The 25,547-nt window shown below is 34.2% G+C and overlaps 3 protein-coding genes across 5 annotated transcripts; all 3 read right to left on the bottom strand.

Annotated features, from left to right (window-relative positions):
• Window positions 1–371: 371 nt before the first annotated feature.
• On the bottom strand, window positions 372–1,541 carry LOC552682 (ATP synthase, H+ transporting, mitochondrial F1 complex, delta subunit). 2 transcript variants are annotated; one of them, XM_003250744.4, is made up of 4 exons: window positions 1,442–1,541; window positions 1,041–1,169; window positions 777–974; window positions 372–668 (listed from the first exon to the last, which is right to left on the bottom strand). In XM_003250744.4, exons 2-4 carry the CDS (start codon window positions 1,158–1,160, stop codon window positions 501–503), a joined length of 486 nt encoding a protein of 161 aa, XP_003250792.1. In that variant the 5' UTR covers window positions 1,161–1,169; window positions 1,442–1,541; the 3' UTR covers window positions 372–500. The 2 variants fall into 2 exon arrangements, with proteins under 2 accessions (XP_003250792.1, XP_625060.1); XM_625057.6 differs by having other exon boundaries at window positions 1,374–1,532.
• An 879-nt stretch (window positions 1,542–2,420) lies between these two features.
• LOC102656356 (zinc finger protein SNAI2) lies at window positions 2,421–4,452 on the bottom strand. Its single transcript, XM_016914238.2, has 4 exons — window positions 4,185–4,452; window positions 3,846–4,095; window positions 3,088–3,745; window positions 2,421–2,941 (listed from the first exon to the last, which is right to left on the bottom strand). The coding sequence occupies exons 1-4, from the start codon at window positions 4,389–4,391 to the stop codon at window positions 2,707–2,709; spliced, it is 1,350 nt and encodes a 449-aa protein (XP_016769727.2). The 5' UTR covers window positions 4,392–4,452; the 3' UTR covers window positions 2,421–2,706.
• Window positions 4,453–12,234: 7,782 nt separating this feature from the next.
• Window positions 12,235–15,913, bottom strand: LOC410202 (radial spoke head protein 3 homolog). Of its 2 annotated transcripts, XM_393685.6 has the most exons (9): window positions 14,946–15,911; window positions 14,634–14,715; window positions 14,380–14,553; window positions 14,190–14,318; window positions 13,902–14,105; window positions 13,667–13,829; window positions 13,353–13,439; window positions 12,891–13,083; window positions 12,235–12,446 (listed from the first exon to the last, which is right to left on the bottom strand). In XM_393685.6, exons 1-8 carry the CDS (start codon window positions 15,680–15,682, stop codon window positions 12,917–12,919), a joined length of 1,743 nt encoding a protein of 580 aa, XP_393685.3. In that variant the 5' UTR covers window positions 15,683–15,911; the 3' UTR covers window positions 12,235–12,446; window positions 12,891–12,916. The 2 variants fall into 2 exon arrangements, with proteins under 2 accessions (XP_393685.3, XP_016770137.2); XM_016914648.2 differs by lacking the exons at window positions 12,235–12,446; window positions 12,891–13,083 and having other exon boundaries at window positions 13,613–13,829; window positions 14,946–15,913.
• Between the last annotated feature and the right edge of the window lie 9,634 nt (window positions 15,914–25,547).

Here is a 25,547-nt window from a genome sequence, read left to right as displayed (position 1 = left end):
AAAATATTAATTGTTAAAAAAAATAAAATATTTATTGTTTAGCAATTGTTTTGAATTTTAAAAAGTATGAAAAATATTTGTAAATATAATATTATGATATTTAAAACCAAAGTATATTATTTTATATCAGATATGAATTTTGAATTATTTAAAAATTATATTAACAGTTTTTAAATTTTCACTTTTAAAGTTGTTAAAGGTATTTGTTAAACATAAAAATATATCTAATTATATTTTATATAAAAAAATTGCTTTAATTAAAAAAATTTTGTTAATAATTAATAAATTATATTAAAAGTTATATATTGTTATTTTTTTTCATTACATATTATTTTGTGTGATGAGGTCAGTTACATATATACATACATGTATATATATATAACTTAGTAATTGTTTTAATTATTACTATATTTTTTACATATGACATGGTATATATCCTAAAAAATTTAATAATTACATACGAATAATATTTTAACACATACTCGATGCTTGATTAATGTTTATTGTACAGCTTGCACTAGAGCTTCTGAAACTTCAATTGCAATTGTTGCTGCAGCTTTATCTTCTTCAGTTGTTGCAGATGAAAGTTCTTGTTGAGCTTTACTAAGAAGTTCTCTAATTGCTGAACTATCAAGATTTTCTACAGGATGAGCTTCTTCTGCTAAAATCTATTCAATATTTTTTTTTATAATATTTTAATAAAAAATAAAAAAATATTTAATAATTTGTTATATTTACATTGTTATTGTTATAATAGAATTGTACTAAATACATACCTGTACACTATTGTTTTCATTTATAGTAACTGTACCCGAAGAAACAAAAATTTTTTTGACTGATCCATCTTCTTCATATACTGTGACTACACCAGGTTTTAATACAGCTAAAGTAGGAACATGTTTTGGTAAAATACCAAAAGAACCAGAGAATGATGGTACATCTACTTGTTTAATTACAGATTCATCATAAAACACCTATAATAGTTAATTATGAATTTATAATATCCAATAATATAATAATACAAATAATATATTTATTACTTGATTAGCTCCAGCAAAAGTAAATTTCATTTCATCGCTAACTGGTTTATCAGCATAAGTTCTTCTTTGATTACGAATGTATTTTAAATAAGGGCGAAGATTACGTGCAATCGTAGCCATCTTAATATGCTGTAACAAAAAGTTATTTGCAAAATCATACGAATTTTGATTTTTTATATTACAATAAATGATTACTAAAGCTGGTTACATCATAATTCGATCTACATGTGTCGCCCATCTTTTAAATTTGAACGCGTTAAAGAGACAAGGTATATGAAAAAATAGTTAAACATATTTTGGTTTTATTATTAACTATACGTTCAATAAACTCACCGTTAATATATTCACGATATTTATGTTATAGCAATTATTACAGATATAAGTAGAAGCTGATCACTTACTGCAAGCAGCCAGACCAAATCAAATGTATAGGACAGTACAAACGACAAAGTTTACTATTATGCTCAAACGATGGCGTTACTATAGAAATACTTCAGTAATGCCCTCTTGTTTTAAATCGATTTTATTTAAGTAAGATTTATTCGAATTTGAATTTTTTTAAAAATTTAATCAAATTGATTTATATAAAAGAATTTCTATTTGTAATCTAAGGATGAAATTAAATTTAAAAAAAATTAACAAAACTTATACATTTAAATAAAATGTATATAACTTACTTATATAACATATTTCTATATTTACTTATATTTCTATATTTATCATTTCATATTAATAATTTTTTAATTTATGCATAAAAAATTTTTCACTATGTGATCAGATAAATATTTGAATATTTTTAAACATATATATATTGACATATATGCATTATATCAATTTGATTTAATTTGAATTATTAAAATTGATTTATATATATATATAATTAATTAATTAAATTTAATTATTTAATTTATTAATTATTGAAATAAAGTAAGATCAAATTAAAAATTTAACAATTTATTTTTTAATAAAATTATAATATTAGAAGATAATGGATATTCAATAAGTATTATCAGCAAATATAAAATAACAATTTTATTTTAATATTTTAATTACATTAAATTAACAATAGTTTCAATATTAAAAATATGTTTAATGTTTAATAATGCTTTAATATTAAAAAATGTATATTTTTACTAGAATTTTCATGTAGTATGTATAATTTTTATCCATTATAAAAAATGATTACAAAATTCATAACTAATAAAGTTAACTAATAATATACAACATTTTCGTTCTTTCTATTGTAATATATATATATATATATATATATATATATATATATATTTGTACATATACATCATAAAGAATTTATATCTATAAATCGTCTATGGAATGAACGAAAATTTTTCTATTAAAAACATTTAACGATGTTTGTTTAAATATCTTTAAATATTAATATCTTTTCTCACTAATTTTTCTTATTCTAATTAAATATTTACAGTCATATTTCAAACATTTTATAAAAATAATTGACATTTTGATCACAAAAGCGCTTATTGTATAAACATGTCTCAATGAAAATTTATAAGATTTACAAGATTCAATTTGATGACTTTGTTTACTAATACGAATTAATTGTGTTTAATATCGAAGACAGTTTTGTTCGCCGATGTAAACTAAACGAAGTAATAGTTACTGTCTCACAATATAATATTTCACGCGTCTGTTAAACGTCAATTCCATCGGACGAGGTATCCGAACTTTGATCCTGATTTTCTTGATGCCTCGATTTTAGATGCCTCTCAAGATCTCTTCGCCTAACTAAAACTTTTCCGCATAAGTCACATCTGTAAGGTGTCTCACCGTCTGCGTGCAATCGAACATGTTTATTCAAATTGCTAGGATCTCCAAAAGGTCGCAAACAATATTTGCACTTTAATGGTTTATAACCGGTATGGGTTCTGTAACGAAACGAAAAAACATGTAAAATTTATTATCCTTTTTTTTTTTTGATACTTTTTACAAATTAATTTTTCGAGAAATATCTACATTTTGTTATTAATTATTATAATTTCGATATCGATTAAATAAGACGAAAAACACTCACCTAATGTGAATTTTTAGGCCGTATTTTCTCGAGTAAACTTTTCCACAATAAATACAAAGATGACCTTGCTTCGATTTCCCAAGATTGCTAACTATCGTTTCCATTTGAGCTGCGTGAACATCGGCGCTGATCGACGCTGCTGTGCTCGTTTGAACGTTGTACGACGTTAAGACATTATCTGTTCTCGTTAAGGGGCACACATTCGCGAACATTTTGTTTTGACTCTTGTACGGTTTGAAGGCAGATTGACGGTAAGGCAGTACATCATTGTCCGTGGGAGAGATTCGAATCGACGAGCTCGGGGAAACTTGCATGGAATTTGGGGAAAACTGGTTCGAGGATGTGGGGGACGGTTGTTGCGATGATTCTGACGAATTGTTACTAGCAGGAATAACATTATTATCCATAGTCTCTACCAAGATTGGCGATATTCTGGTGGACGAGGGTTCTGGTGATCTTGTTAGCTTGAATCTGAAAGTCGACTGAGGAAACAAGCTGAGAGCCAAGCTTGGCCTGGGCGATAAGGTATACTCTTTCGTCAGAATAGACCATAGGTGATTAGTATCCAGTCGATTGCACTTTAGGGCCAGGTGAATTTTCAAAGGATTGGGATATTCGAACAGCTTGTTGCATATGTGACAGATGTAACGATTCTGTCCTGAAATAATATATATATATATATATATGTACACGTGTTTTATTTTATTAAAAATATAAATTGTGAAGCAAGAAATCGTTTTTACCATTTAAATGTTTACCTTGGATGTTGGAGGGGGTCAAGAAAGGGATGTTGAGCATCGCTAAAATATTCTCTGTAAACCACATAAGCAAAGGTTCACCAGGAGTTACATTTCTTATCGTTTTCAACACTACACCGTTGCCATTGATCATTAAAAGAACATTGCAACTTTGACAGTCGTTTGCGAATTTAACGATTTTTAACCAGCAAGAGGCACTCACGAGACCATCCACGCAATACAAACGGCCCTCGGCATCGATTACTTCAACCTTCAACGATCAATTAAAAATTCTTTTTAATAACTTAGATAATTAAAAATATATATATATTTTTTCTTTCTTTTTTTTTTTATACTTACGTATTGAATTACAGACGTACTCTTCTGGGCTAACTTGTTTAAATCGACGATCTCCGTTGATGATTCCCTTCTAAGCAATCCAGCAGCTCTGACTATAGGCCTGTCCAAGCATGCTTGGGACAAGGATGTCTTTTCGAACGCCTCGATATTCATCAGTAAAGCGTTTTCGCTAATAATCGGATACATAATAGCACTGCTCGATTCCATTTTTATTTTAATTTTTTTTTTTAAATTTAAATTAATTTTCTTTTAAAAATTTAACCGTGCAAATTTACTCTGCACTTTCTTCAAAACCAATTTTTCAATTTTTACAAATAACAATTTCTCTTTGTTATTTGTATCTTTGCTCGAAAAAATTATCGAATCGTTCTTTAAACTTGAAACTTTTGAAAAATGTCGAGAATAATCGGGATCCACTTGCGAAAGAGGAAAACTGTCGATAATGAAAATAATTGAAACACGTAAGATAACTTTGGATGAGAAGAACGCGATGTCAAAGTGTCAACTAAATTGAATCTGTATCCCGCGCGTGGCTTAAATATATTCGGGATACTCGTGCCCCAAATTGACCAGGGGGTTAGGGGGATGCTCCCCTCCATCGATACATTCCACTCTTTCTAGCCAGTGTATGCGTAATTGTATTTAAAGAGACAAGGGTAAAACGGCCCCCTTGCTCGCCGTTCGCGAATCATGACGCGTTACCAATCATTAGGGGTGTGGTTAAGGTTAACTACAGTTAGAAGAATTTTTGGAAGGGATGACTTTTTCAAGGATATTTCATTTTCCAAAGAAATCGCACAAAATTTTTGGAAAAAACTTGAAATTATTTGTTAACTTTTAACAAAATTTATGGATTTATTAATATTTTGCTGGATCGAGTGTTTTTAAATTTTTAATACAATATTGTTGATAGTAAAGGGAAAAAGATGAGATAAATTGGAATAAAATTAATAGTAGAGTGATTTTACAATGGAATATATTTGCAACTGAAAAAAAAAAAAAGAAAATGATGTTGAGTTTAACAATTTGAAATTAAAAAATTTTTTTCTTAATTATTTGTGTATAATTTTCTTTGTGCATTTGTAATATAAAATTCTATAAAATTACTTGAATAAAGATAATTCTTTTTTCATTTTTTTTTAAATATATATCATATCATTTAAATATTTTTCAAAAAATATTATTATTATTTTATGTGCAAAATGATTATTTAAGATTTTTGTAATTAGTTAATTTATAATATAATAATATAAATATAATATGTTAATAAATATATATTAATAAAATAATATAAATATATTAATAAAAAATAATATTTATATTATTATCAATATATTCCTGTAAATACAAATTTTTTTTTTAAGAGAATAATATATATAAAAATATATATATATTTTTATATGTATATATATATTTTTTTAAATGAAGACAAGATTTCTTAATTAAACATTTATTTTTTTTACATGAAATTTTCAGATATGAAAGAGGATTGTAATAAAATGTACAAATTAAACTGAAATTTAATTTAATTAATAAATTAATTTTTGAAAAAAACGATTGAAAACAAATGATAATTATTATTATAATTATGTTATAAATTTTATAAAATTTGAATAAATTTTTTAATATTAAAAAAAAGAAATATATAAATAAAATAGATAAATAATATATAATTTTAATAATTTTATATCATTAATATATTGTAGTTTTTTTTATTTATTTAGGTTATTTTTTTATAGAAAAAGTTACTTATAATATATAAATAACAAACAATTATTGTTTAATAATTATTATGATTAATATTTTAAAATTTAAACTTATGATTGAAAATTTTATGTTAATTTTTGTTAATATTAATTATTAATTATAATTATAATTAATTAAAAATTTAATTTTTAACAAATTTTTATTTGTACATTTTTTATTTAATAAGAATATATAATTATTATATATTTTTAAATCAAAATTAATTAATTCTCTAATATTATTAATTAATATTAATGAATAATTATTTACATTAAATAAATTTAAACAAATTCGAAAGAAATTTAAATAAAACAATAAAATATACAAGATTTTACTTATTCTATTTTTTAAACAGCTTAATTTTTATAATTTAAATAAAATTAAAATTTGTACGTTAATAATTTTTGTATAATAAAAAACATTTAATTTTTTTATAAATTTTAACTTTTTTAACTTAATTTTAACCATTTAGCATATCTCCATTTACCAATAAAATTAATATGTTCGTTTATTTGATATTTTTGTATCAAAATTAATCTTCTAAAATTGTTTAAACATTGTTAATTATTATTTTCGTTAAATAAATTTAAACAAATTTAAATAAATTCAAAAGAAGTTCAAACAAAACAGCGAAAAATGTAGAAAATTCGTGTTTCCAGAATATGTGTTTCCAGAAATTAATACCTTCATTTTCATAATTTGTATAGATGGAGTGGTAATTTAGGTATGGCGGGCAGTGCCTTTAGTTAAAAATCATCGTTCCGGAACGTTGCACACGGTGAATTACTTTATTACCTTTGCCCATATAATTTACCCATAGTCTCGATCTCGACTCGGTATAACGGATAGCCAAAGTGCCGAAGGTGCTACTAATTGAACTTGTTGCTACAGGTACAAGGAAGAAGTCGGGGAAGCGTGACCGTGGCAAGTATCGTTTAGGGATTGAATAGTAAATGTCATATTTGTCGTTCAATGGTATTAGCCGTCTTTCGGTTACGGAAAATAATTACTGGCGCCTTTCGGATTCTCTCTTGCCCATTCATACTTTTGGGTAATGTTGTACATATACGCGCAGATACAATGCCTTTATACCCTTTATAATTTATGAACCCTGATTATATCGCAACGTGCCACGTGAATATCTGTCATAAGGTGTATCTATTCCCATGCACTTGTATAGCATAGGATAATTTTTCTAAAGATTGTTTTCAAGGATTTTTCCTTCTATCTTATCAGCTTTTATCTCTAAGACTGTATCCCTTTCTATTTTATAATCCGTTGTGAATATGAACATTTCAATTTTCCAATATGGATTTTTCTTCCTCTTGTTCTTCTTCTTTTTTAAAACAATTCCTTTCTTTCTTTTCAGCGTCTTTTGACATCTCTTCTTTCCTGATCGTGATTTAACGGAGAACGACGAGCGAACCACGTGATGCGCGCAGGTCGCTCATAGCCGTCCACCAGGAGTCCGGCCGTGACTGGGTGTTTGATGGGGCTATAAAAGCCTCATGTGAAAGGACATTGTTTGGCTCAGCTGCAAACCAACGCGGTTCTCGATGATAGGGGGAGGGGGATCCACGCTGACGAAAGGTGCATCTGAATCAACGGTTGATTAGGAAATTAAGTGGCTCATTCTTCTCGCACGCGTGCGTGGATCACGATCGGAACGATACCGCTCGGATTTGCGTTAATCGTTCCTTCGATCTTCATTCCCTCCCTCCCTCCCCACCCAATCCCGACCAATCACCGATTTCCATCTTATCCTGGATGATGGAAACGAGGATAACTCATCGTCCAAGATGGGTGAATCGAAAGCGATCGTTTTCTAATTTTTCTTCCTTTTTGTTTCTCGTGCACGCAGGTAATACACGTGACACGCGATGCCACGATACCGCGCGGTTCTTGGAATTTTAAAACCTGAAGATTCCTTAACGAGCCTCAGGGTTAATCCCTGGTATTGGCTGTTGGCAAATTGCGTAGCTAGTACATCTGCTACAGGTATGTCTAGTGCTAATTTCTAATACCGATATCGCTTTTCCAATTGCGTTGGATCTTTATCTAATTCTGTTTGAAGGACTCTCGGCATCGTTACGGCGATTCAATTTCAAGCAAAGGGACCAAAAAGTTGATGACGCTAGCGATGAAGTTTCGAGATAGGGCTTAAGCTTTTCTCATTTCTCATCAATGGATTTTTGAAGATTAAGCATTAACATGCATTTTGAAAACAAACTCTGGGGGAGAAAGTTGGTAGGAAAGTTCCCATTTTATTCTCATTACTTCTCATGTATATATGTATATATATTTTTAACGGTTTTAACGGTTTTAGGAAATTTTAAAAAATTGAAAACTGTAATAAGATAATTTTAAATAAGATTGGAAAAGATGGAGAAAGATGGCACGAGACGTTTCTTCTTCGTGGATCTTCTCTGTGGGTGAAGTGATTCATCTAGGGTGGATGGTGCCGGACCAGGGAATGACACGAGTGTTCACAAGCTGCACCACCCCTTGTACCAAGCCCACTCCTGGTCCCTCGAAACTCGAGCACGAGTGTTCTATCATTTCTTTCCTATCTCTCCTTTATCCTTATCTACACCAAAATTTCAGCAAGTGTTTTTTCGAGTTCTATACATAAATATAATATATTATTCATCTTGTTAATCTCCAAGTTTATTAGTTTCATCGAGAGTTTGCTACTCTTACGTGATATATTTCTTTTAAATTTTAAAGAACAATCGTCTCTTGCTTCATTTCTTGGATAAATTTCATAAAAATATATGCACCAAGCCCATTCCTGGTTCCTCGAGCAGTGTGGTTCCATATTTCTTTGCTATCTCTTCTTTATTATATCTTTATCAAAATTGTAGCAAGTTTTTTCTACATATAAATATAATATATTTCCTTTACCTCTCCCTATATTGTCAATAACCAAATTTATAATCAAACTTGCCACTCTTAAATATATTTCTATTTTGAAAGAGAGAAAAATATAAAAAAAAATAATGTGAAAAATAAATTGTTTCTTGCTTCATCTCTTGGATAAATTTCACAAGAATATATGCATCACTCCTTGTACCAAGCCCACTCTTGATTTCTCAAGCACAAGTGCCCTATCATTTCTTTGCTATCTCTCCTTTACTATATCTATACTATACTATACTATATCTATATCTATCTTTCCAAAATTGCACCAAATTTTTTTGAGTTCTTCATATAAATATAATATATTTATTATTTATATTTTATTTATATTTATAAATTATATATTATTATATATATTATTATATATATAATTATATATTATATATTATATTTATTTATTTATATTTATAAATATAATATATTTCCTTTACCTCTCCCTATATTGTCAATCACCAAGTTTATAATCAAGCTTGCCACTTTTAAATATATTTCTATTTTGAAAGATATAAAAAAAAATAACGTGAAAAATAAATCATTTCTTGTTTCATCTCTTGGATAAATTTCATAAGGATATATGCATCAATCCTTGCACCAAGCCCACTCTTGATTCCTCAAGCACAAGTGTTCTATCATTTCTTTGCTATCTCTTCTTTACTATCTATATAAAATTGCAAGTTTTTTCGAGTATAAATATAATATATTTCCTTTATTTCTCCCTATATTGTCAATTATCAAGTTTATAATCAAGCTTGTCACTCTTAAATATATTTCTATTTAAAGGAGAAAGAAGGAAAGGTATAAAAAAAAATAACGTGAAAAATAAATTGTAGAAAACAATCGTCTCTTGGATAAATTTCAGTTTTCCTTTGCGCTTCGATTTGGGGGAGAGGGGGAAGTCCCACCCTCTCGTTGTCTCTTTCTAAAATCAGGGTGCATTGAAAGAACCGCGAGGCAGGCAGCCAGCAAGTGTTCCTCCGTGACCAATGGGCCCTTGCACGCATGTGCGCGCTTCCCAATGCGATATTAATATCGCGATTATCATCTACGTATTATCGCCCGCACCCCTGTCCGATGCTCAAAATAAGCCTGCAAGGAACACCCTGCTCGGCTTGTGCGCCCATACCGTTCCCTTTCCAATCTTTGCTTGTCGAATAACATCTTGTTTCCGATATAAACCGATAATTCTTCGATAGATTCTTCGAGAAGGAGAATAGAATTTTCTTCTTCTCCTTCTTCTTCTCCTTAGAATTCGTTATCGATTGATTCTTTCCACGTTTTTTTTCTCTACAGAAAAAGAATAAATAAATAAACGTTTGTCCCAATCTTTAACTTGGAAAAACGCTTCCACGTGTCATTCAATCAGTATCGAGTGTTTACGCATAAATTTCAATGGGGAGATCCATATTAAAACCTCCCGTTCGTTTTTAGATCTAACGCGGAACACCGTGCGCACCCCTTCCGGACACGTAGAGAGACACGTAACAAATCTTATTGTTCGCCGCCCTTTTACGAGATTCTATAACCTAACCACGCTCGATAGTTGCGGGAGGGGCGAAGGCTGAGTTATGGTTGGCTTTGCGGGGAGGTGGCCATAAAGGTGATTCGTCTCGGTTCTGCAAGTGTCGAAAGTACGAAAGTTCTAATAGCAATCTTCCTCATTCGAGATACTGTACATCGTATTATCAATATTTCGAGGAGGAATCGAAATATTGATTTCAATTATTTAGTTGTTATACACAACGTGTGTATAAACGCGTAGCAAGGTGTCGAAGGTATCCGTTTCGATATCTTGAAAGAGTCACGTGACTCGGTCACGTGTCGTCGACATATTGCCCGTGTCTCTCTTCCTCACACTCTCTCTTTCTCTCTTTCTCTATACCGAGTATTTTTGTAACGCGACACGTGCCGGTCAAATATCCCGTAACACAATTACACAGGATACTTCATACCCTCCTGTTTAACCATTATACGCCATTAGGTATTGTTTACTCGATTTTAAAAGTCGATTCGTCCGATCGTAGCCAAATAAGTTGTCCGCAAAGTTGTTCAATTTATTAATATTTAGTCTCTAACCTCAAATTATATTTTTCTAAAATGATTCTTTGCTTCGTTTAAATCAAATTTCGAACGAGAAATTTAATACACGTGGCTTGTAAACGATCATCATCGTTTAACGTTCGAATCAAGCAAAGAATTAATTCGCGAGGAACGTGCGGATATATTCGAGGCGAGCGAAGGTGTGTTCTCCGCTCGAGGAGGAAAATTGCATAAAAATGCAGGTGGCACGGGTCACATGGTGGAATAACGCAGAATCCCCTATGATCGTAGGGGCCCACCGCGCTACTCCCTTCTCGAATCTCCCTAAAAAACACGATTCACTTGGCACACAAGTTTTGTGCATATAATGCGCAGCGATCTACACGATACCTCTTCCCCTCCCCTCCCTCCACTCCGCTTAATTTAATCCAATACAATATGGCCCCCTCCTCACCTTGTCGTTCATGGTTCGGAAAGGGGTGCGCGGTTTAAGAGGGTGGGTGGCTTTTTAAAACTGTGCCGATCCCAATTCACCGTGAAACCTCATCCTATTATTATCGATCTAATCCTGATTGAGCCCGACAGGTTTTTTTTTTACTCTCGCGGTGTACCGACCAATCTTATCTCCTCGTTTCGAACATTTGAATGTTCGATCTTTTTTTTTCTCTCTCTCTTCTTTTTCGTATTTAAATTTATCAATTCTCCTTTTCGAAGAGGATTCTTCTCTTATGACGTATGAGTTATTCTCGTGACAAATTTTAATCCTTTTCATTTTCCATCTTTTCTCTCGAAAAGCAGGTAAGCAAGGATACAATTGTAAATTTTGGAAAGTTATGGCATTGTAGGGGTACAGGTGCTTAGTGGCGCCAGTCATCATTGACAGACTTTGACTTATTTTTGCTAGAAGTATATTCATAATAACTTCATTCATTCATTCGTTCATTCATTCATTCATTCATTCATTTCTCCTCTTTTATTTTTACCATCTATTAGTTTATTGTAGAAGAAGAAGAATATTTGCATAATTACCTTTACAGATATTGTAACTTTTATAATTCTTTTTTCCCCTAAATCTTTTTACATTTGAATGAACATTGTTAAATGTTTTTGCAAATATTAAAGATTGTTCATACAATATATATATATGAGGAGAAATAAAATTACATCCAATCATTTTAGTGACCTTCGACGTATTTTCGACTTAATATTTGTCTCTACAGCTGTATAAAAGATAAAAAAAAAAATATATATATATAGCATCACAAATACTTTGTTCCCCCAAATAAGAAAAAAGATTGTAAAAGTTAAATTATAAAAAATAAGGGAAAGAGATATAAAAAGACATATGTACATAGATATTAAACGTTTCGTTTATTTGCATCAATTTGAATTGTTTTTTTTTTGTGAAATTATCAATTATTAATTATTACAAATCTTTCACGTCTCTCTCTTAAATTTCTCTTGGCTGCTTGCTCAAATTTTCAATCGTATTTTTCGATCAATCTTCTTTCTTCTTCTTCTTCTTCTTCCTCTTCTTTTTCTTCTTCTTCTTCGATGAACCTGAACAACGATGATATAAATAATAACGAAGAGATTAAAACGAATAATTTAATCTTAGAAAACGAATTTGATTAATTTTTAATGAATTTTTGGTGCGGTGGTGGTGGTGGTTGATGTTTGCTATGGGGATCGAAAACGCGGCGGTGGTGACCTGTCACGGGGCGCAACCGAAGGAGATGGATTTGTTTCGCAGCTGTGTACACTGCTTAATGTAGAAGCCACTGGAATAGGGATTGGTCGGGTGCTGGTGAAGGTGTCCCTAAATCCGAAAGCTAACTATGATATGCTCGTTTCTGCTTTTCGAAGATCAACGAGCAATCGAAAAGCTTCGATAAACGAGAAAAGAGAAACGAAAAAAAAAAGAAAAAAAAAATTCATGTTGACGAGGCGACGATTTGCCCACGAAATCTCTCCTCTTCTTTTTTTTTTCAATTCTCAACGTACAAGTATCGAATAATTTTGGCTGGCGTTTAAACGTCCTGGCCCTCGATGACAAGCGGCTCGTAATTAATGAAATTTGGATCGATCCCTCCGTCTTCCAGAGTGTCGATCATCGGTTTTTTCCTAGAGGCGTCGTACTCCTCGCCAAGCTTCTTGTATGTTTCCGCGCGATTCTCCAAAATTTCCCGGATGATCTCTGAAAATTAGGATAAAAAAATTCGTGAAGGATAATATTATAACGGTTCGCGAAATATTAAATTTACGATGTTTGTTCGTTCGGCTTATTCGTGAATAACCCTTTCTTCTTCCATTCAATTTTAAGCGAAGGAACGATTAAGATACTTCATTGTTATGGATAACCAGAGTTCCATAAATCTCGAAACGTCGCAAAGATGTATTGTATGTAAGATGTATTGTCACGATTGCGCGTCCATAATTTAAGTTAAAAGGATTAAGGATATTTACCCATAAGAACCTCCCTGCTCTCAACCATGTGCCCAATCTCTTTCTTAACCTCTCTCATCAACCATGGCATGAAACCGTCTTCGACATCTGGGAAAAAAACGAATATATATATATATATCGGTCTCTCTTGGCTGAATGAATTTTTAATTCGATTAAAATTGAAAAAACGAGATATGTATGTGTACAAAAGGAAGACGGTTTATAACGATTTCTTTTGGATATTATCTAAAAGGGCGATAAGTAACGAAAAATTAATAAACCTTTCAGATTAACTAATTCACAAAAAGTAGCAGTGTTCTTGCGTGTTCACGAACCAGCCTTGATCTCGTCCAATAGGAAACCGGACATTTTCAATCCTTCTAGAACAGCTGGAAGAAGTTCGGCTATATATCCTGTTAACAGGGTGGCCGCTGCAATCCGTTCTTCCGTTTCCCTTTGAGCGATCATCGAGTCTTCGTATTGTTTCAATCGTTGATCCTGTCGAAGTATAATTTTTTTTTTTTAATACATTTAGAAAAAAAAAAGACTTTCCAAACTTTCGTCCCTAACCTTTTCTTCCCTTAGCCTTCTCTCCTGCTCCTCCAATCTTCGCGTCTCCGCCTTCTCCATGGCCCGCAATTCCAAGAACTTTCTTTGCTGCTCCTTCAGAGCGGCTATTTCTTCCTCCTCGAGAACCTCCATCAACGCCTGCTCTATCGTTTTACCAACCAACACCTCGAGTATTGGCTGCACCTCGAAGTCGAAGTCGAACAGCTGGAGGGAAAATAAAAAAGGAAGAAAAAATAACTGGAATTCTCTCTGGACGAAATGGAGAGAAATTTGCGAAACAGAGCTTACGTCACCGGGCTCTATTTGAGTGGAGACATCTTCTCCAGTTTTTTGCGGGCAATATCTCGGCGTCGGCAGTCTGTCCAAGAAATAATCCGTTTGCGTACCAATCTCGACCTCGTCCGGTTTCTCGAACAGCTGTAACGTAATTATTCTTGCTTAAAAGAAAGAAAGAAAGAAAATATTGAAGTATACCCACCTCCTCGAGGTATACTTCCGTTTGCACGGGCTCGTGTTTTCGGCCAGGAACGGGGGGCGGCGAGCCGACTCTAGCCACCAAACTTTTCGTGGCCAATGCCTGAGCCCGTTTCCTAGCCAAATTTCTCCTTCTAGCCTCCGCCTGCCTGGCAGCTATCGACCGTTCCCCATCGATCTGAGACACCAACGATTATTCCTCCCTTTGTGCTCCCTCCGTAATTCTAAACAATTTAATTTAATTTTGCAACAACTTACAAGTACGGGGGTAGCGGCGAAAGTACTTCCACGAACAACGCGACGATCGAACATAATATTGCCGAAAGGGATTCGTTGGTCGCTGCAAAGAAACGTATATTTTATGTATATATATATTTTTATCGAGTATACAAGTTGAAAAAATCTCGAGCAAGCGTCGATTAATTATCTATGAACTTATGTACAATCAATAATCAGTCATTCTTCCGTGTATTTGCCATGGAAAGATCGTTTTCTTTTTCAAAAAATCCTCTTCATTTTATATTGTATTGGATTTCGGACAAGTTTCCCAAAAACTGTTGGCAAACTTACGCAGCGTCGTTCCTCCTCGCGATCTTGGCTCGATCGTCCAAGGTCGTGGAGGCGGCCATGGTCGTGGCGTTCATCATTCCTAGGGTGAAATCGACAGTGGCCTTGAGGGCGGTCGGGCACCTGGCTATGTGGCTGCTGTGACGAACTTCCGGTTTCCTGGCCAACGAGGCGAGCGATTTAAATTTGGAGCGGAGGGGGCAATTTTCACTTTCCTCGGCTTCAGTTGACGAAGGTATGCCGAGAAGGGCCGCCACTTCCGGGGGCGGCATTAGAAACTCGCCCGTCCTCACGGTCGTGATGAACGGTTTCTTGCGGGGCCCCTGGCTTCTCCTCGCCCCCCTCCTCCGCTCCTCCTCCCTCTCCCTCTCCTGCTCCTGAAGTTTCCTCAGTTTCGCGTTCAGAACCTCGTTGAAGTCCTCCGTGGACAGCGTGATGCTCGGCTTGATGGCGGGTATTTTCTGATCGACGATCGATCGGCAATCGTCCTCGCTCCTACTCCTCGACTCCCTTCTCAACGGATTCGTCTGATTCGACTGAAGCCTCGATTGGGACAAATGCTCGTTCGATCTGCTGATACGCCTTCGATGCTCCAACGTTGGATTGCTTCTCTCTGGACGATCGCGAAGAACGGGCGGACTCGTTCCATCCTTTCGAAGAATCGCGTACGAACTCTTCACCTCGAGGACGAACGGGTCCCCGTTCGCGGTTGGCGCCAACGCTGAAATCCCGGCAGGCATCGTGATCGTTCCTTTTTTCCTTTCCTTTCCACGATTCTCAACGTACCTCGTAAATTTTACTACGCATTTTCTCTGATTCGTCGATTTCAACCGATCTCTTAGAAATATGTTGGATCGTAGGCTTTGGACGGCGGCCGCGGTGTCACTAAGAGGCTCGAAACGAGCGCGAGCGAGTTCACAGACTGGACAATGTCCTTAGAATCGACCGACATATGCCGCAGACGTGCTACACATATATTTTTACTCGGCGGCCACTCAATAACGCTGACCACCGTGAACTTTGCGCATGCCTAAGTCATGTTAAAGGGGCACGAAATCGGTGGTAACTATGACCACGCGCGATGCTTGTGCACCGCACGTCGGTGTGCTCTTTTGCAACAGAATTTGCCCTCAACCTCGCCGCCCGACCTTCTCGGCCGAGCCTGTTCAAGGTGAACCGTCCTCGCCCCGCTCCTCGCCTCGCTTCGTCATCGCGTCCGGTTCGAAAGCTTTCAGATGCCCCGTTCACCAGTTCAGAATTTAAAGCTTCTTCCGCCGCTCAGGGATCGATTGTCGTCGCTCCATTTGCGACTCTGTTTTACGACACCGTCAAAATGCTTGCCAGAAAGAGAAATCGTGACGTTTCTTTCTTTTTCTTATCCGAAGAAAAATCCGTAAACACGAAACGTCCCTGCGTTTTTTCCCTGTCGTGATGGAAATATTATTTAGCCTGCTGCAAAAATTCCATATATCTTTGAATCGGTAAAAGTTGGTTTGCCGAGGTTCTTTCTTTTGCATTATTTATAAATCGTTAAAAGTTTCTCACTCGTTGCGAAAGCGTGGGCCGATGTTTAAAATTGATTGACAAAACGTAACGGTCGGGTATAATAACGGTGAGTATAGGCAATCGTGTGGCACGAAGTTTGTAACGGCATAAAGATTTCACGAGTTGATACGTGAACGATGAAGATTGTAGATCGAAAGATCGAAAAAAAATGAGAAGGCAAATGAAATTGAAAAAAATATCTGTTTAATAATAAAATAATGGAAAAAGAATTTATTTATCTTGACGCTTTTTCGTGATTTTTCAACTAATGATTTTAATACTAATTTTTATATATATATATAATGAAAACTTACGTGGGCGGATTCCTATATTTCTTTTGAATGTGTAAAATTGCTCTTGGACTCTTGACAAATGTATATGTCTCCTTTTTATCGCCATCTCCCACCGGTATTTTGTAGGATTGAACTCCATGATTGCACATTCGACACGTATCCGTTCTTACAGTCGACATCTTTTTCCGTAGTTTTGTTCCAGCAAGTTATTATTGCATTAAAATAGGTTTTTCTTTTTTTGCAAAAAATTCAATGCCGAGATCTTTAATCTAGATTGATCGCAAATTCAGAGTGAATTCAAAGGCAGTTTACTTGTGTACAAGCGTTGCCAAGGAAACGTGAAGAGTTTTTCTTACACTTAGATATATCGATGTAACTTTTACAAGTATAATGATCGTTTTTTAATCGAATATAAAAGTTACGTTAATTTTTATTCATAAATATTGTATTTCTATACTTTTTTCTTTTTTTCTTGAAAAGATTAAAGTTTAAATTTATTTAGGAAAAGAATAAAGATAATGAAAATATTGATTTATAATTAATTGTGATTCTACTATTTTATATATATAATTATATGCGAAATATCAAATTTATTTATTTAAAATTATATTTATTTATTTAAAATTATATTTATTTAATAAAATCTAAAATCTAAAACTATCTTATCGTTTAAATTTACTCGGCAGTATGTTTATATCTGCGACGTTCGACTTTGCCTACCGAATTGTTTATCGATCGAGGAAAGGTTAAGTCAGTTTCGCTTCGTACGCCGTACCGACTACATCGATATAATTTCGATTCCATATATAATTTAAAATTGTGTGAATTTTGCATTTAAAAAATTATGTGATAATAATAGTTTTGTAAACTTCATTCGCGAATATCGATACATTTTATTATTACATAAAAAAATTATTGTGCTAACATTGTGTTATCTATCAATGGTAATCGTATGTTTTTTAACACAAATAATTAGTTTATTTCTTAAATATATAAAGTATAATGATTACGAATTTCAATTTTTATGTGTAAAAAGTATTTCGTTTATTTATTATTTATTTCGTATATTTATTATTTATTAATTTAAAAATTATTTTATTGTATTTTCTATTTGATAATTGTAAATTTCGAATTTAATTTTTATTTTTATTATTATTTTTTATTTAATTTTCGTTACTATTCTAATTTTAATTTTACATTTTTAATTAATTTTTTAATTGATTCGATATCTCATATTTTTTTATATTTTCATTTTAAATGTTTCAAAATTTGATATATTTTAAAAATTTTATTTTCATATTTTATTAAAATATTTTATTGTTATTTTATTAGAATCGTAAATATGAATTTTAATATCGAAATAAAATCGAAAATTTAATGTTTAAATATATTATTTATCAACCAATTAGAAACGCCCTAGGCGAATCCGTGGCGCGTGGCGTCATTCTTCTCTCGAAAATCATCGCGGCAGGATGTATCGCCGGCCGAATTTGCGTAACCTCAACTACGCAGTAAGTAATTTTATTCATCACATTCATAGATTATTATTAACTTTGTTTCTTTAATAATTTATTAGACATTGTAACAATGAAATTACTTTGTGTTTTTGTCTTCGATCGTTTATTTGATCGTTGAGGTTACCGGTAGCTTGTATCGTCTTTCAATCGAGAATTTCAGTTCAGTTATTACGTTTGCACTTACTTTCACTTTTTACATTTTTTTCATCTGTTTTATTGTGTTTTTTTGTTTGTGATTTTTATTCCAGAATTATTCAGAATTCAGTTCAGATTATCGTTCGATTGCCGAGATAACATCGAAGAAATATTACGATTTATTATCGATGATTTTTCTGTACATCAGGTAACATTTTCATATAAATAGACGTATTTAGAATAGATTTTTATTGTTTTTTATTCATATTAAAGCAAATATATAATATTTAGTTAATCATATTATTTCGTCGTAAAATGAAATTATTATACGCATTACATGTGTTTATGATGTTACGATACATGTTTCTAAATACGTCTTTCCGTTTTGTTTTGTTTATATATTTATCTTTCTTTCGTTTATGTTATACTCGAACCATTCGAAACATTATTTATAATTAATTTTGGAAAATTGTATCTGCGTCGTACTATGCTCGATATATTTCGATTTGTCGAATATTATCGAGATCTGAATATTCCTTTTCTTATTTCGATAATCGAAATCGCGGTGCGAGTTGTTAGTTATAGTTTCGATAATTGTAGTGTTTAGACGTGTCATTTTTTCCTGTGTGAAATGTGTAATTTATCTGTGCTCTAGTGCTCTATTTTATTGGTATTTTATTGGTTAATATATGATTATTCTTTATTGTTTATACATTTATTTAACATATATTTTTTTTTATAATTGGAAATTCTTTAATAGTTAAATTATTCTTTTTTCTTTATTCGTGTATGTGACGGTTAGAATTGCAGCATACGAACAGAGTAGCTCGTATTATGACTTTCTAAAATGGAATTTATGCTTGATAATTGTTTTAATTCAATATAATCGACGAATTCTATTCATTTTTGAATGTTTATTTGAAAATTTTTATTTTTTTATACAGGTTATTAACTGATTAAGTGTAACTTTGAAGGCGGGAAAAATTCCAATATGGACGCTGTTGAGACGCAATAAAATTTGATATTTTCTGATCGCGCGCAATGCGATCGTTAGAATTAGTGTTCGTTAGCTTCGTAATAGCAAATTATAATATTCTTCATGAAAATAGAGTCAGTGTTTGTTCGCCGATTATAATTTAAACGTGTTAATTAGTTTTTTATTTATATTTTTCTTTTTTAAATATTCGTTTCCATATATATTCGATTCAGTGTTTGAAGAAAGAATAAAACGATCATCCATCACGCGAAGAGGTAATTATTTTTATATTATTATATTTATTAGAAATTTTTCTTTATCCTAATTTTTGTTCAAATAATTAATACTATATTTTTAATTATGATATTCTATGTTTTGTTATAGATATTTTCCACTTCTTAATGACTACGCTAATATAAGATGGCAACGTTCTTCGCATCTAATGGTGAGTCGCATGCATTTTTGTTCCTCTGGTCATTCAATCATGTTGTAGGATGAAAGATCCGAATCAACACGAATGACTGGTTGTATACGTAGATTTTTGTACGAGCACAGTGACCGCGGGTATTATACCCGTGAGTAATAACATTTTATTTTTTCTCCATTTTATTTATTAGTTCAGGATAGGTCTTCTTGTGCATCGTGTTTTTGAATGTTAATTAATTTTGTAACAATAACACATTAATATAATATTTCTAAAATCATCATATTATTATCTTGAAAATTATCATTATAATTTATTCCTTTCGTTTAATAAATTTTATGCACAAGAAGACATTTCGCGGTAGATAGATTTCGGAATCAAAGCAACGAATTTTAGATATTTTTGTTTTTTTCGAATATATGCTTTGATTAAGAGATCGTCTAAGGATATTTTTATTAATATTTAATTTATGTGTCAATTATTTTATTTTATTTATCGTTAAAAAATTCATATTCTTTTTTATAAAAAATTTCATTATTTAATATTAAATAATTAAAGAATATTAGATCCTTTGTTACAAAATAGACGCATTAATATTTTTTTTAGCTTAGGATTTTCAGATTTAATCCTTTCCATGTCCATTGCCAAGATCTCTTTCACGTGCCCAGGTGCTACTTGAATGAGAGAAAGGCGATGGGCATGATGATCATAGTTGATAAGTTTATAATAATTTTTCAGCGATTGACGATTTGTTAGTGTATCGTGCACGACGTATTTTCCACATTATGTATGTGTGTGTGTATGGTTAGGTTATGGAATTGCGTCGTTTTTATTATTCCATTTATAATTATCAATCGAATTATTATTTTATTGTTATTTTTAAATTATGGCATCAAAATTTGGTATCTTTTGGAAGATATACATATTCTTTCGATTATAAATAAGAAAACAATTGAAATCACAATTGAGATAATTTACGAGATTTTACCACGAATCACGCAATGGTCACTAACCATCGTCAATCGATTTCAGGAAAATGGTACGTAAACTTAGAGTATGCGAGCAGTGTGCCAAGCTCGGGTGTCGGAGGCGTCCCGGGACGCTCTCTCTAGTGTAGGTTTTTTGCGCCCGGCTGTTATGCGTGAGAACCGTGGAGTGAATGTGTTGGTATGTTTGTTTTGCAATTTTTTAGATATAGGCCTAGGTAGGATAGGTAGTATACTTCTGGTGTGTCTGTTTATTTATAAGTAGGTAGGGCCGGGCAGATTGTCACAGTCTCTGCTCGGGTAGGCGCGTTTTCGCGTGACAATCTGTTTCAGGAAATATAATTTGAAATATCGAGAATAAAACTGAGACGAGTGATCGTCAATGGTTATTTGTTTCTAGTTTTATTTATCGATTTTTCGAATTTCGCGATCGCGAAAAAATTTCGAAACGAACGTTGTGCTCGAGATTCAATTAGATTCATTTCGTGATTTAGTTTCTCTTTTTTTGCGATTAGCGAATCTCGAGCCTAGATTTAAGTTTCAGCGGGCATTGCGCCTGAAGAAAGAAAACGAAGAGGCCCGACAAACTGTCACGAAGAGGGCTGCAACGAATGGTTTCTCATCTTTTGGATTTTGTTTCGGATCCAAAGAATGGGAAGCCATTATTATTACTTTGTCACTGTGCTCGTTTTAGTAATACGTAGTAAATGTTTTTGATTTGGCCAATTGCATGCTGGTCTATCGAATTTAATCCTCGTGAACATCGCGATTTTTTATTAGTATTCCGATTGATTAATAAATTGAATTGCATTTAACAAATTTCGTGTTTTTTTAAAATTATTTTATATTTATCGCGATTACGAGATGTGTAATATCTTTTCATAAATTTTTATTAAAATTTTAAAGATTAGTGTTGCGATTGATCGATGACGAGTTGAATTAGAGTTGCGTTTAACAAATCTCGTGTTTCTTTTTTTAAATTATTTTATATTTATCGCGATTACAGGATGTGTAATATTTTTTCATTAATTTTTATTAAAATTTTAAAGGTTATTGTTGCGATATTTATATATTATTTGGTATATTAATATTGCGTGAAAAAATATTGCACTCACGATTTATCGTACTAAATGTGGAGTGGATGATACATTGAGTGATGATGGTTATATTTTCATAGCTTGGCTATCTTTTTTTTTTTTTTAATCTTTTTCTTTTCAGCATTTCAATCGAGGAAGCTTTAAATGCTTCAAACATTGAATACTAGAGGGCGTAACATTTATCTTTTGAGGTCGGTATCTTAGAACATTTCATTTCTCTTGAAACTCATAGGTCGGTATTACTCACGTAAATATAGTAGTTTTTGACATTGCCAATGGTAGTGAACGTTGAAACTCTGTTTTATCGACTTTTGACAATCGACTTGTCAAAAAGATCGTTAGGAGCGCTAGCATCGCACGGTAGATCGAATTACAATTAAAAGTTATGCCAAGATTATAGGCATTAAAACGATAATAAATACGTATAACGTTAGGGAATACGTAATTTTGACGTAAATTTGGCAATTTGGTATACCTTACAAAATTCTTAATTATAACAGACAATAGTCGTTAAAAAAATTCCCGAATACAATCCATTCGTTGAAATATTTCCAACGTTTAGAATACATTTGAAAAGAATTCCCAAACGTTAATGGTCTCGTTTGAACGGCATCGATACGTCACGTTAATATCAGGGTGTAGACGTAGAAAGGGCGTTTTCTGTTGGGTTGGATCGAGGATCGAGAACGATCAGTCCTTCCTGATTCGGTCGTAAAGAGAAAGAAAAACGCATCGAGATCGATTGGAATTAAAAAGGAAGAAACAAACAAAAGAAAAAAAAACTGGAGAAGCAACAACAGGGAAAAAGGAGAGAAAGACTAACTTAGAGGAGGAGGGATGCGAAAAGGGAGGAGAGAGAGAGAGAGAGAACGAGAAGCAGGAGCGCAAAGGCGTAGGAGGAGGTTGGACGAAGAAGGAGGTTGGACGAAGAAAAGGGCAAAGATTTTGGCACCCCGCTGAGTCCCCTAATTGCCTCGCCATCCTTCCCTCGAAACGTCCAGCACGCCCTTGAACCCTCTCCTCTCCCGGTCCTCCACCCAACTCGGCCCTAAAAGCCTACCGAGACCCCGAACATCTCTCCTCCTCCTCCTCCCTCCTTATCCCTTCGCCCCTCGCGATCTTTCTCCTCGTCTACCACACCTTTCTCCTCAACCAGGACGCTGAATAAGCAACATCATCTATCACACTGCGCGAAACGATATATTTGTTTTCGCCGGACCTGTTTAATTATTTACATTCAGCCCCCGAGTCTCCTCACTTCCTCGCCCCTCCCCTTACTTTCCCTCCCGTCTTCTGGTCCCGTTTCCTTTCCACTTTCTTCTCTCGAAATAAGAAAAAGAGAACGGCTCTCCCTCCCTCGTTATCGATTATCAATTTTTTCTTTCATTTCTTCGATTTCTTCTAACATCGTCGATTCGAAAATTCGCTCGAAAGAGGAAGAAAGAAAGGAGAATAGAGAAAATTGGAAGGAAAGATTGCGCGCGAGGGAGACTAATTATCAAGGTGGAATGCCCGTTCTGGAATCCGTGATGAAACTCGATCTCGCTATTGGAACCACCAGATAATGACTAGGAAGTTTGGGGGGCGTGGTAATGAGGGTTGGGCCCCTCGAATTCCCTCTCTCTCTCTCTTTCTGTTCCTTCACGATTCAGGCTAGGCCCCGTGGATCCACCAACTTTCCTCTCGATCCAATCCTCGGTGATAAATCATCGCTCGAAAAATGTACTCCTCCTCCTCCTTCGGTCCATTCACTCTCATATTACTCTCCCCTCGCGAGTTTCCTTCTCTCACAAATTTCGAAAAGATGAATTCCAAGGAAACGGTCCTCGATCTCTCATTCCCAAAAATTCTGGATCAGGTTAATTGGACATTGAGCAAAAATTCAATTCGAGATGGTTCGAAGGGGGATGTTTTAACAGGTTGAAAAGGAGGAAGGCTTGTTCGAGACAAGAGGAGGAGGAGGAGGACAAACGAGAAAGCGTAGTATTATATAAGCAGTTGCAGCTCAACCGAACCCTCGTCCAACACCAAGTTTCTCGCTCAGCCTCCCCCTCACACTTTTGTCCCTCCTGTTCTTCCCTCCTTTCGCAGAACGGAAAGGGGGAGGTCGCGCGACCGCAACTCGAATTTCGAACAAGGCCGATCCCAATGCGCGAAACAATGTTAACTGATGAGCGGACCCGGCCACGTTGCAACAACAATGCCGGTCCAGGCAAGGAAAACAGAGGAGAAAAAACAATGGGCGCCCATTAGCATCTACCTGAACCTCTCGAATCCTCCTTCCAATCCTGAGTCCTGGCGGCAACTCTATTTCCATGGAATCGTTCCCATTTCCAGAGGATTTCTAAATAATCTCCTTTATAATATACCTTTTTCCATCGATCTGATTCGCGTTCGATCGAAAATTTACTCTGGAATTTTTCGAACAAAATTTCGTCCAGAATCTCTTTCCTCCTTTTGTCATTGGGAAGGCCAGCTTTTCGAAAAGGCGTAACGAAGAGACGTAATCGCGAGCGTAATCTCGGATCTCGGAGAGTAGCTCGTGAAAAAATGGGACGGAGGGGTGTCGGGGCGATTAACGGGGGGATGTACAGGTTGTAGAACACAGGATCCCGGTGGTAAACATTTATACGTGGCGTTGTGATTGGTCGCAAGATGTGTGGGGAGGGAGGGATCGTTTTTTCGGGAACTTCCTCGAGGTAAGTATCCTCGATCGCCGCGAGATAACGGGAGCAGCGCGTAGATCATGTAGCAGGTTGGCCGATGGTGAGCAGATAGGTCGCGTCGCGTTTTGTTCTTTCGGCGATGAGAGCAAGGATCAGATAATCCTTGGAGGAGGAGGGAGAAAAAAAAGAAAAAACATCCTGAGCGGTCGTCCGGCACCGGTTCTCCTTCTCCTTCTCCTTCTCCTTCTTCTTCTTCTTCCCGGTACCGGAAAGCAACCTGTCAACCTGCTCCTGTTGCTCGTTACCATCCGCTCGCAAACAACGGTTTCAGGTAAGAAGAGAGGAGGAGGAGGAACGTTCCCTCCCTCCGTGAAAAATGGAATATTCGAGGGGGAAGTGAAAAACGTCCCTCGAGAAACAGAAATATTCTTTCTCTCCTGATCAACAATTTCCTCTCCGTTCTACTTAAATCGAAGAATTCATCTCGAGTATCGATACTGGCCGGCCTCCTTTTCATCGATCGAGGAGAAGAAATCGAGGCTAAGATTTTTCGTCTTCGAACTTTTAGTTTTGAAGGAAGAGAGAGAGAAGGGATATCGTTCTATCCGATCGAGGTGGAAATACATAAATGCATTACGACGAAAACGTTGGCCACGATTTTTTTCCCCCTCCCGCTCCCTCCCTCCCTGGTTCGGTTTGTTGGCCTGGCGAGACCTCTCGTTATCGGGAAGCAAGAGTCGATATCGACGCGTCGCTACCACTGTAGATAACGGCGAAATACATACATTATTCAACCGTTCGCTCGCATATTAGCGGGTATCGAAATGCGTGGCTAAGCTTATCGCGTTACGGCGATAAAGTATCGTGTATATACGCCTTTACGTAAGGATGGACGAGGAGATCTTGGACGAATGCGGTTACGAAGGACGGTTGAAAAAAAAAAGAGACGCTTTCTTTCTCGCGGAA

This window comes from Apis mellifera, linkage group LG10 (genome assembly GCF_003254395.2).
Source record: "Apis mellifera strain DH4 linkage group LG10, Amel_HAv3.1, whole genome shotgun sequence".
NCBI classification, from domain to species: Eukaryota; Metazoa; Arthropoda; class Insecta; order Hymenoptera; family Apidae; genus Apis; species Apis mellifera.
This window is presented reverse-complemented; position numbering and strand designations above follow the sequence as displayed.

Coding starts and splice junctions, on each gene's coding strand:
- LOC410202 (XM_393685.6), bottom strand. CDS start 15,682: ATGCCTGCCGGGATTTCAGCGTTGGCGCCAACCGCGAACGGGGACCCG. Junction 14,716..14,945: donor GCGAGGAGGAACGACGCTGC/GTAAGTTTGCCA, acceptor GTTTCTTTGCAG/CGACCAACGAATCCCTTTCG. Junction 13,440..13,666: donor ATTGGACGAGATCAAGGCTG/GTTCGTGAACAC, acceptor TTTTTTTCCCAG/ATGTCGAAGACGGTTTCATG.
- LOC102656356 (XM_016914238.2), bottom strand. CDS start 4,391: ATGGAATCGAGCAGTGCTATTATGTATCCGATTATTAGCGAAAACGCT. Junction 4,096..4,184: donor GTACGTCTGTAATTCAATAC/GTAAGTATAAAA, acceptor TGATCGTTGAAG/GTTGAAGTAATCGATGCCGA. Junction 3,746..3,845: donor GACCCCCTCCAACATCCAAG/GTAAACATTTAA, acceptor ATATTATTTCAG/GACAGAATCGTTACATCTGT.
- LOC552682 (XM_003250744.4), bottom strand. CDS start 1,160: ATGGCTACGATTGCACGTAATCTTCGCCCTTATTTAAAATACATTCGT. Junction 975..1,040: donor CTTTTGCTGGAGCTAATCAA/GTAATAAATATA, acceptor TAACTATTATAG/GTGTTTTATGATGAATCTGT. Junction 669..776: donor ATGAAAACAATAGTGTACAG/GTATGTATTTAG, acceptor AATATTGAATAG/ATTTTAGCAGAAGAAGCTCA.